At 52.9% G+C, this 11,645-nt stretch overlaps 1 protein-coding gene across 1 annotated transcript in view; it reads right to left on the bottom strand.

Moving 5' to 3' along the window:
* Window positions 1-4,521: 4,521 nt before the first annotated feature.
* Window positions 4,522-11,645, bottom strand: part of MROH7 (maestro heat like repeat family member 7) — a 41,873-nt gene continuing 34,749 nt past the window's right edge. The window contains exons 19-23 of the mRNA XM_059376653.1: window positions 10,992-11,147; window positions 10,603-10,725; window positions 7,510-7,612; window positions 5,322-5,384; window positions 4,522-4,775 (exon numbers count right to left, since the gene is read on the bottom strand). Of these exons, the coding sequence (XP_059232636.1) occupies window positions 4,531-4,775; window positions 5,322-5,384; window positions 7,510-7,612; window positions 10,603-10,725; window positions 10,992-11,147 (690 nt within the window). The 3' untranslated portion in view covers window positions 4,522-4,530. The remainder of the gene's footprint in view (window positions 4,776-5,321; window positions 5,385-7,509; window positions 7,613-10,602; window positions 10,726-10,991; window positions 11,148-11,645) is intronic.

The raw sequence follows: 11,645 nt of genomic DNA, 5'->3' as shown, positions 1-11,645 counted from the left end.
GTGGGTTAACCCAGCGTCCCAAAATGCCCCACTATCGCTTCGTTCACTCATTTGTTCAGCCAGTCAATACATGTTTCCCAAGCTCCATGTGTGTTCAGGCCTATGGTGGTTGCCAAAGCAGATCAAACCCCACTCTCCAGGAGGTGATAAAACCTGGCGATTCACAGACCTGTACCCCTGGGAATAAAAATATATGTTTATAAAAAATAAAAATAATTTTTAAAAAGATAGTGGAAGAGACAGTAAACACAGAAGATACAAGAGGCTGTTAGGTGCTAGCAAAAGCTATCGGAGGAAAAGTTTTTATTTATTTTTTAAGATTTATTTTGAGATGGAGAGAAAGAGCGTGCGCGCACAAGTGTGCAGCGGGGAGGGGCAGAAGGAGAGGGTGGTCCCAAGACGAGTCCAGGCTAAGCAGGGAGCCAGGTGAGGGGCTCAACTCAGGATCCTGAGGTCATGACCTGAACTGAAATCAAGAGTTAGAGACCCGGTCTGTCGCGATCGCGCTCTCTCTCTCTCTCTCTCTCCCAAATAAATAAATAAATAATCTTAAAAAAAAAAAGGTTAGAGAGCCAACTGACTGAGCCATCCACATGTCTCTACTGGGGGGAGGGGTGCGGCTTAAACGGGTGTACATGCTTTCTAGCAAAGGAGGAGTCCCAGAGTGGCCAGGGCCTATCTGGAGAAAAGCCTTCTCTAGGGAATGACAGTGCGCTTCCCCAGGGAGGGGAGCTGAGGCTGGGAGGTGGGGGGTAGCTGGAACAGAATGAGAAAGAGGGTGAGTAGGTGGGGTAGGAGGAATGGTGGGTAGTGATTCTGAGGACTCACGTCTCCCTAAGATTGCAGCGGTGCCTTTTGAAGAGTTTCAGGGAAAGGGGCTATGTGATCAGACATTCCTGTTTCTGAGGTTAACCACCTCCCTATCCACCTCCCTATCCACCTCCCTATCCACTCCAGCCAAGATGGGAACAGGAGCTCCCCGCCAGCTGCGTCCTCCTAATGGATGCTATAGCCTTGGGGAGCCCACAGCTCGGTCTGGAAGGCAGATAAGCAGCAGACCAATCCAAAGGAGGGCCTTTCACAAGTCTGCACAGTGGAGGCACAGAAGGGTGGGTGTCACCTCCGGGAGTCGGCGAGATTTCACAGACCCCCGTTCTCTGCGGAGCTGAGAGCAGAGATGAGGAAGGTCTTCCCAGATGGATGGGAGCTGGAGGGGAATTCAGCTTTTTAGGCAGCTGTGGGAGCCCCTATCAGAGAAGCATGGTGGTGTGCAAGAGCCTGGCATGCTGGGTACCACAAGAGTCGAGAGGAAAGGCCAGCAAGATCAATGGCAGCCAGAGGGCAGTTGGGCCTTTATCTTGTAGCCTTTATCTTGCAGAGGATGGTGAGCCAGTGATGGACCTAAGGACACATTTGTTTTAGGAAGGCCTGGGTTGTCCATGAAGGACTGATGGGAGGAGCCGGATTGAGAGATTGACAAGGCTGCTGGTGAGAGACCAGAGGAGAGGAGAGATGGGAGGCCCAGTAGTGGAGCTGGCAGGCTTGGTCATGATCGGATCCCAGGGTGAGACAGACAGCAGGGCTAAGTCCGGATGACTCCCAGACGGCCATAAGTTTTCCAGGGTACCTGTGTCCTGCCCCTTCTAGCCCCCCCATACCCAGCAGAACACCTGGTCCAAGGGTCTCCTCTCATCCAGAGCTGAGCCTCCTTTTCCACACTTCCTCCTCCAGTCTGCTCCCTAATGGTTCCCATTTGCATTCTCCTCTTCATGGTCTTTTCCCTTCTTGGGTACAGAGCCTACAAATCCTTTGGCTTCCATGTTTTGATTCCCATAAAACCCTGAGAGGCAAGAATTCATTTTATAGGTGGTGTTGGGGGAGGCTTAGGAAGTGAGAAATTGACTTGCTGAGTGCTCTTGGACCCTTCCCACTCAACACGACTTGGGGGTCTTGGCCAATTACTGACACTGTCAGCCTCTGTTGTGCTTCGAAGCCACCCAGACCCAGAATGTGACAGCTGTCGATTGTCAAAGCCAGCCCAGACCTAGGTTCTGGCCAGTGAAAGCAGCAGTCTCTTTGGGTGGCAAGAGCTCCGACATGGGCGTTGGGAGAACTTTGGGACCCACACTGCTATTCTCTCGTGTGAACTTGGACAAGACCCACTCATCTACAAGCCCTGTCCTCATCTGTAGAATGTGGCACTAAAGCCAGTCTGCCTTCTTTATAACTCCATATGGCTACTGTGAGACTCCAAGCAGGCCTTGCTTCTGAACATTCCTGGCAATGGAAAAGGTGAGGCACAAGCATCACCCCCATTTCCTGCTCTCTCTTAGGCCCAGAATCCCGATGGTCTCAGCCTACGATTTATTGGCAGATGATTGTGTGGTCAACTTCATAGGCTCCCCATCTGAGCAAGAGCTTAAATGTACTCTACACCTTTGCCCAGGGAATCTCACCTCAGCCTTGTCTGCGAGGAATCCCAAACCTATTTCCACCCTGATTCCCTCTACCCAGCCTCCCTCTGTGCCGCCAGGCACCCAGTGGGTGTCTCTACTACCGTGAGATGTCAAGCCTCTCATACTGACCACATCCAGCCTGAACTCCTCTCCCCCTGAACCTGCTTCTGGTCCAGAGGAACGACCTAGTGGAGGGACACACCCTTGACCCAGTCATCCACTCTGAAATGCAGACAGCACCCCCAGCACCTCCCTGTCCTTCCCCCTTCCTCCATTCTATCAACCACCAGGTTCTGAAAATTGCTCTTCTCCATCTCCCAAAGGTCTGGTCCCCCTTTCCATCTGACCCTGCAGTCCAGACTTCCATTCCTCCCCCAAGTCTCCAGCCAAGTCATCCTGTCTGTGCTCTTGTTCACTGCCCCCCCTTTCCTTCCACCACAGAGTGAGCTTTCTTCCCCTCCCTTTTATCATTTATTCCCTTTCATGTTCCAGAGCCCTCCTCTTTACTCCTTCCCACCACTCTGTGTTTTAATGTGTATTTTCAGTTTTTAAGTGTTCTTGCAAAATGTGACTTCTTTCATGCATGCATTTTTTTATGCACTTTTCTCCTCAGCACTAGGTTTTAGGTCCTGTCCGTGGTGCAACACGTCCCCCTTGGCCTCAAACTGCTGCATGGGCTCCACAGTGCCCTTCGCTCCCTAACCGTGGATACCCAGGCCACCTCCTCTCTCAGGCACCGCAAATAACGCTGTGGGAGACTTCCTCGTTCGTCTCTTTGCATGGACCCGTGGGAAGAGCAAACATCCAAGATGTGTACTCATGAGCGGAGTCGCCAGGTCCTGGCGTGCCTAAACTTGGTACGACCGAATAATGACAGGTTTTATCCAGAGGGCTGCACCCCTCCACACTCCCACCAGCCGTGTCTGCAGGGTTCCTGATCCTCTAGAGGAAGGAGCTTTCTAAAGCCAGTGTTTGCCCACATCTCTCCCCAGCTTCACACGACACCATGTCTTCCCGCTGCTCCCTGAGGTCTCCCTCCCTCACACAGCCTCCAAGGCCTTAGGGACCTAGTCCTGGTCCTGATCTCCTCCCCCCTCAAAACACACATTCTAGGATCCTCTGAACCTACATATCAGCAGTTGGCCCTTGGTCCTGTGCACCTTCCTGTCCTCTATATACCCCCACCACGTGGTCATCTTTCCAAGCCCCCTCGTGGCGGGTGGGTGTCTTATCTCTGGGAAAAGCCTTCCCTGACACCCCCACTCCCTGCTAGCCTAGGTACATCTTTGGACTTCACAGCTCCCAGGAGTCCCTTCATCACAGCACTGGGCTGTTGGTGTCTTTCCTGTCTCTGATACTTCTCTGATACTTCCATTAGACCTGAGCACTTTTGAAAACTCGGGATGGATAATTCTTCACTGTGGGTGCTGTCCTATGCCCTGTGGGATGTTTAGCAGCGTCTCTGGGCTCCACCCGACAGCCACAAATGTCTCCAGATATTGCCAAATATTCCCTGCATGTCAAAATCACCCCTTTTGCAAACCACTGTCTCAGAGTATGAATTACCAGGACCTGGGACTCGTCTTGTTCTCCTCCAGCACTCAGAGCAGGCCTGGTCCAGGTTAGGTGCTCAGTGAATGTGACCCATATAAGGAACAGTTAGTCTCTGAGCAGAGCCCCAAGAGTGGGACTCAGTAGTCAGGGCTCCAGAATGTGCCGATGTCATGGGGTGGGAGAGTCCCTCCTTTTCCTTCCCCTAAAGCCACCCCAATCATGTGGGGGAGGGGGGCAGTGAGACAGGCGGGAGACTTGCTCTGTGGCCTTGAGGCAGCCCCTTCACCTCTTGGAGCCTTGGCTTCCCCATCTATAAAATGTGGACAAAAGAGCCTGTGTGAGACTGTAGTTGTTGACCGAGTCAACAGTGAAGGCCACACTCGTCTTGCAGAAGCGTTGCATAGAGCCACGGCGTCTCCCTTGAGGGAACACTCACGGGGAGAGGTAAGCCACGTGGCATTTATAGGGGGGATGGCTGTGGCCGTGGCCACCCCTGAGGAGGGCTGGGGGCTCGGGGACATCACTGCTTCAAGGATAACTTCCAGGAGCCCAGGGTCTGCATGATCCAGGAGCGCTGCTGGTGGGAAGTGGGCAGGTTCTCACAGCTGGGGCTCCAGCGGTGTGTGGCAGCCGGGTCGCACACCCATGAGTCCCCGTGCGGCAGCGGCCAGGAGTTTCGCCAGCAGCTGGCCAAGATGTGGTCCTGGGCCTGGGCTGCATAGATGCACACTGATGCTTCTGGGTCGTGTCTCAGGTTTTCCAGAGCTGGGGCATGGGGAGGGAAAGGCTGCTTGTTAGGACCGCGTCCCCACATTGGTCTCACAGCTCATCCTTCTCCTTTCCATGCCTTGGCTCAGGCACTCTGCTCAGTGTCCCCTCATCTCACCTTCCTCCCAGCTTTTCAACCCATTCCTGCCTTTTGAAGCCTGAATCAAAACCTGCCTCCTCCAGGAAGCCTTCTGGGACTGCCCCACCCTCAGGCTCCCATTAGTTTTCCCAGTTACAAAATTAATCTGCCCCATTAAGAGTCTGAACTACTCACCCTGCACTAAATGGTTTGGAGCTTATTTCCTAGTCTGGTTTCCTAGATTGTAAACTCTCCTAGGGTGGGGCTGTGTATTCTGTATCTTGGTGACCCCCTAGCACTGCTCACCGTGGACAAAGACGATCATAGCTGGGCTGAGCTGAAGCCACTTGCTTTGAGATCTATCCCTTCTGTTTCCTGTCACCCATTGTGAGCCCACTCATTCTCTCACTGCCCCCACCCCACCCACCCCCGCCGAGCTCTCAAAGACTCAGGGCGTGACTCACCCGCTTTAACTTCATTCAGACGGTCTTCTGTCATTATGCTCTCCATGCAGGGGACCAGGGAGCCTTGAGTGTAATCCAAGACATGAGTGCCTCCACCTCCTGACTCTGACCCCCACCCTCAGACCAAACCTCCTAAGAGAAACTCTTCCACCCTTCTTGGGTCCCACGAATGAGAACATAAAAGGAGAACTTCATTTTGACCCTGGCACAGAGTCTCTAAGAGGGGTCCTGGGAGAGGTGGCAGATCCAGAGGGCATGGGTGGCAACGGGACAGGGACGGGATCTGGGCTGCTGCTGACTCTGACAGTGTGGCCCGAGGTGGTCCCTTACCTAGGCTGGCCCTCAGTGTCCTCATCTGAGACTTGGGAAGGTGCTGCCTCAGCTGCCTTCTACAGTGAGTTTGGGCAGCATCTGTGTGAGGGAACCTGAGTGCAGGTGCTTGGTGGGGCACTGGAGGGCCTGAGACTCTGCTCGTCGGCCACATTGTCTTGCTCCCTGGCTCCCTGCCCACGTGCCTTTCCCAACAGTCCTTGAATGGGACCAGGCCAGACCTCCACCTGCTCTGAGGCTGTTCCCACATTTCTCTGCCTGGCTCATTGCTATCTATCCTTGATTATTCAGCTTAACATAATTACTTCTGCAGGAAATCCTTCCTGACCCTGAGCCCAAACTAAGTTAGGTGCCTCTCTGGGTTCTCAGAACATCGGAGTTTCCCTCCCCTGTATATACTGTGATGCATTTTGTGACTTATGAACCTCTCCCACCAGAACTGAGGTCTCAAGCCTAGATACACTCGAGGTGGGGGAGTGGGCAGGGCAGTCCCTGAAGATCTTAAATCACACGCACAATTGTATGCATGTACGCATTCTTCTAGGGAAAGTGTTCATAACTTTCTTCAGGGTTTCACCAACCCCCAAGAGGTTAGGAATCACAGCACCGGGCCGGGGGGGCTGGGAGGGAGATGTGTGTGTGGGGGAGGACACAGCCTCTCCTCTGCTTGGTTTTCCCCAGCACAGGCCTCTGACTCAGAGAACACACTCAAGTGTTCAACACTAATGCTTTTACACATGATTAATTTGGAGCACGATTTAGAGAAGTCAGCGTCTAGGAAATAATGTCACTCTGTGTGAGAAGCTGCCTGTGAGCAGAACCCCACATTCTGAGGGATGCCCCCAGTCCTGGGCATCGCTCCTCTGTCCCTGACTGGATCATGTTAACACCACAGTCCCCCCCACCGCCCGCCCCTGCCATCCACATCACCTCCTGAAATGTTCTCTGTTTCTCTAGACGAGGCATGGTGCCTGACACAGAAGGGAGTATCAAGCAATGTTTGCTTACTGAACCAGTGAATGGGTGCATCGGTGAGTGGACTGATGAAAACCACAAGTGAACTGGAGAAAGGAACCAAAAGAAGCATGGCTTTTCAAAGTGGGGGATGGGAAGGTTATCCTCTCTCCAAGCTCTTGGGCAGCGGGGTCTCTTGGTCCTGGGGAAGAGTGTGTGGTTCTTTGGGGGAGGGGAGGAGAGTCGCTGGGAGGAGATATGCCCGCAAGCCATCAGAAGGGTCTGGGCTGAGGTGGGGGATTCTGACTGAGGGGAATCTAGTTGTTTTCTCCCCAGAAAGGCAGAGGTTGGGATTATGGGAAATGTGGAGTGAGCTGATGTGGAGGGAGCACCTTGACTAGCCAGACGTCACATTTTTTAAAAATTGTCTCATCTAATCTGTGAAACTGGAGTCAATCCCCATTTTACAGGTGAGGAAACTGAGACTCAGTGGCAGTAAATGACTCAGTTGGGGTCACACGGAAAGGGGATCATGGATCTGATCTCTCTACTGCACAGCTTGGCCCCTCCTAACACAGTCAATGGTAGGCTCCCGTTGGACCTGGACCCATATTGTACTGGGGCGGGAGAAGGCAGGAAGCAGAGTTCCTTTGTGTACAGTTGCCAAGGTTGTGACCTGCACAAGGACTCCAGGCTGGACCCATCCTGTGGCCCACTTCCTAAGCAGGGATTTTGGAGGAGGGAAGACCTTTCCAATATGCACCATGACGGTCTGCTAGCCAAACATTGAACCCAAGGGAGGCATTTCCCAGGTGCCAGGGGGACTGGCAGCTTCCTTCCAAGTGGAGGAAGCAAAATGGAGAGCAGGCAGAGTCCTAGCAGCAAACTAGCTCTACCAGGTTACCTATGAACATGACTGAGTACTTCCGGAGGGAGGCCCGGGGATTCTTGGCATACTCCAGGCTCTGGCTGAGGAATGTGAAGGCGCTGTCTTGGTGGGTAGTCACCTGAGTCAAAGAGAAAGCCCAAGAGTGCTGGGCCCTCAGAGGGACTGATTGCCCGTCCACTCTTCCCAAACCTAGGAATGGTGACCCTGTCAGGGAGCCAAGCCTCAGCTCCTTGCCTCCTAAACTTCTCTGCCACCCATCCTGGCCTCTGCCTGAGGCCCCCAGAGGCCAGGCCTCCTTTTCTCTTAGTGGATTGCAACATGCTTTCCATGGTCTTCCTGCCTTGGGTGTATCCTCTTCCGTTCACCCCCGTGCTGCATCTCAGAGAAAAGTTCTAAAATAAAAAGTCCAGCCAAGCGGGAATGGACATGGCACTCAAGGGACATGATAGATAAGGAGACAGCTCTGATCAGGGTAAAGAATTCAAGTAACAGAGCAGTGAAGAATAAACTAGAGAGGTCTTAAAAGTCCTTAAAATCCAGATAGGAATAAGGCTTACTTAGGCATTAGAAAATAGGAAGCCAGCATCCATTCTTGATAGAGCAATGACAAAGCAATGTTTTTGGGCAAAATGGTCTGACAGTGGTATTCAGGATGAGCTTGATCATGGAGAAATTTGGGGGCAGACAACCTGCTAAAAGGTTGTTGAAGGAGATGAGGAAGAATCTGGTACAATTACTCTCCTATTGACAATCTGCATGTCAGAGAATAAACTATGGGCCTGGCATCAAACCCTTCATGATCATGCTTCTCAGCCTGTTTCCACCAATGCCTCTACCTGCTATGCACACTCTGCTCTGATAGCAGGATATGGCCCCAGCTCTCCCCAGCTCCATGCCTGGTACAAGTGATTGCTCCTGATTGGGGTACCCTTCCCTCTCTTCTTCATCTTTGATAGATCTCTCTCATCCCTTGAGGTTCAGCTCAGAAGCCACCTCATTCCCAAAGCCTTTCACAATTTTCAGAGCAGATCTCACCACTCTTCATGTTTCTACACCACCTTGGCACAGCCCTTGTCATGCATGTCACCTATGGCATTGTGCTGTGATTTTTTTATACCTATCTCCCCTACCGGACCCAGAGCTCCCACGAGAGAAGGGGCCAACTCACTCAGCTCCAACTTCTCAGCATCCTGGACAAAGCCTTGTGTGGCACAGATGCCCAGAAAGTACTGGATGGACGGGTAAATGGATGGATGGTGGATGGATGAATGAATGGGTTACCGCTCCCTCCTTAAAGCTAAGGCTAGCAGTTGACTCTCTCATGAGCAAACCTATTGATGCTGAAAAGCCAAAACAGAGGCTCTAGAAGGGCCTAGCACAGAGGTCATAAGCCGGCAGCCCACAAACCACGAGGAGTTGGCAGAGCCGTGACCAACACAGTGTTTTCAACAAGCTAAATTGATTGCTAATTGATGTCTTATAAAAATCTGGGTCTCTGGCTTTTCCTGTGAAAGCAGAGGAGCTGGCAAGAGCGGCCTACACCATGAGCAGGATCACCCACCCACTCAGGCTTTCAACAGGGCCTGGCCCCCAGGCTGACATAGGCCCCACCACTTTCGTGTCACCCACAATCACTCTCCACCCGCTGCCTGGTCACAGGGCGGTATTTGAATTAGCGCCCTGGCCGAACACCTCCTCTGGGCCTCTTTTTCCCTCGTGCAAGGATGGTAAAAATAAGAGACCCTGGATTGCAGGGGTTTTGAGCCTTACTGACAGTGGTGGTTTCCAGCCCTTTTCTTAAGCCAGGAACCATCTGTTACTCTGCATATTTTCATTCGACTGCTGGGAGGGGTGCAGGCATACCCCACCCAGATCTCCCTTTGAGGTGAAGGGTTTCTCCCCCAACACTGGGGACTGCCTCCGTGGAAGAGAACTGCTGGCCCAAGGTCATGTCCCTTCCCAGGGTGGCTGGTATCCAGTAACAAACAGACACGAGCGTGTAAAGACCTGGCCCCGTCCCCAAATGTGGGGAATCTCACTGCAGGGATGGCTGAGGCTCCCCCAGAGCTACGCTGCGGCTTGACTTCTCTCCCTGCCCCCGCCCTCCCGTCCATAGGTGTCAATCCCAAGGCCATGCTCAAATAACCCTCCTGCATGCTAATCTCTGTCTCCGAGTCTGCGTCCAGGGGTCCCTTGACAGCCAGGGATATAGATAGGACTTATTGCAAAGCTTCCCAAATGGTGCGCAGAGGGACCGGGCTGCCTCCTGCAGCGTGCATTCCATGGGGTATGGGTGGCCTGACCACGGACTCAGCAACCACGGAACATCTTAGCACGGACCACCTCAGAGCCTTTAGTGAGCTGAAGGCATTGCAAACCCCCGAGAGGAAGATGACAAGGCAGTGTTTCCCAACCCTATTCATCTTAGAACCTATTTTCTCCCCTGTGGGGCATTTCCTGTGGGGTGTGTGCCACAGAGAATATACCCTGGGAATTGCAGATGCAGAAAAGCGAACTTTTTGAAGGGAGCTCTTGAAATAGAGATAGAACACAGACAGACTCGTGTTTGAAGCAGATTGCTTTGGTGGCCCAAGGGGGGATGGAATTGGAAGAGGTGAGGTTCAAGGTGGAGAGAACTGGGGGGGGTGGCTGGATCGACAGCCCTGCTGGAAGACATCCATGCCCTAAACTAAGGGCAAGGAGCATGGGGACAGGGAGTGAAGAAACAGATGAAGAGACGTTTAGGATATTTAAGATTGATCAAATGTGGAGAGTGAGGGAGACAGAGTCTAGGATAATTCTAGGCTTCTGCTTTGGGGATCTAGAGGGACAGAGCAGAACTGAAATGAGGGGGAGGGCATCAGCTCAGAAGAGGCATGCTGAGCTTCAAGTGCATGTGGGTCAGTGGGGAGGTGTCCAATAAGCCACTGGAGAGGGACACCAGAAGTGACAAGCCAGAAAGGCAGGTGAACATCCAGGAGCCAATTAACGTGTGGGTAAAAGTGGAATTGCCAGTCAGGATTCCCATGCAAAAAGGAAGGAAGAGAAAAAGGGGAAAGCTTTGCCCACCTCTAGCACACTCATCGGGAACAACTTGAAAGCACTCACAAGGTACTTGCATATTTTGGCCACCGTCTGCTGCTGGTTGTCCCAGGACTTCCGGCTATAGGCTCTTTTTGGCAATTCCCATGCCATGAGGCAAGAACAGCGGAACAGGGTCTTTATACATTTCTGGGGGCCAACAGGAAGACAATACCAGAACTAGGGAATTCCAGAACAGTCAGAATATCTTCCAGGAAAAAAAAAAGTGTCATGAAACTGCATTCTGGAGAAATCTATTCCAATTTGAAATGCACAAGTGAAGTCCATCTTGAGGAGGAATTCTGACATGGGTGCCTTTGGAACACAGGCTTGTCCATAATAAATTGTTAGTGACTCTGGCTTGGTTTCCACAGAGGGAGGCTCGGCCACAGGGCCCAGTGCCTATGCACACTCACCTGGCTCACCTTGGCGTTGCCCTCTTGCATGAGCAGCAGCAGGGGCACCAAGGTCCTGATGAGCTGCTGCTCCACAGCTGGGGTGCAGGGCGACCGCAGCTTCTGGACCACCTTGCCATACAGGTTGATGCAGGAAGAGCGCACGTCCTCTCGAGACTGGAGCAGACCCCGAGGCTCAGGCAGGCTCCCTCCTCCAAGAGGCTGCCTGGGCCTCTGAGTCTCACATGGAGGCAGGCGGCTGTCCTCCCACTCATTCTGCGGGGGCCCTCCGGGCACAAGATGCACAGAGATGGGACAGGGAGGAGGCCGTCGGGTGGGGCTGATCCGGGGCCAGTGCCCCCCTCACTGGAGCCTAGGTCTGGAGTTCTGCCCGCTCCCCTTGGCCAGGACCCCCTAAGAGGTACCTTAGTGCCAAATGGGAAAATGCCCCCCTCTGCTGGAAAACACGTGCAGCCTTGAGGTGAGCCAACTGCAATGAGGCAAGGGTCTGGGGAGACTTGATTTCAAAAGAGTCCCCTCAGTGAGAACTGATTGAAGAAGGAGCTTTCTCAATGCAATCCACTTATAAAAAGACATGGGCCCACTGGAAAGAGGTACACGCCCCCGATACCGCTGTGCCCTGCCTTAGCAGGCCACGGGAGGTATTGCAGTCCC

The sequence above is a fragment of the Mustela nigripes genome, chromosome 14 (assembly GCF_022355385.1).
Source record: "Mustela nigripes isolate SB6536 chromosome 14, MUSNIG.SB6536, whole genome shotgun sequence".
Classification (NCBI taxonomy): Eukaryota; Metazoa; Chordata; class Mammalia; order Carnivora; family Mustelidae; genus Mustela; species Mustela nigripes.
This window is presented reverse-complemented; position numbering and strand designations above follow the sequence as displayed.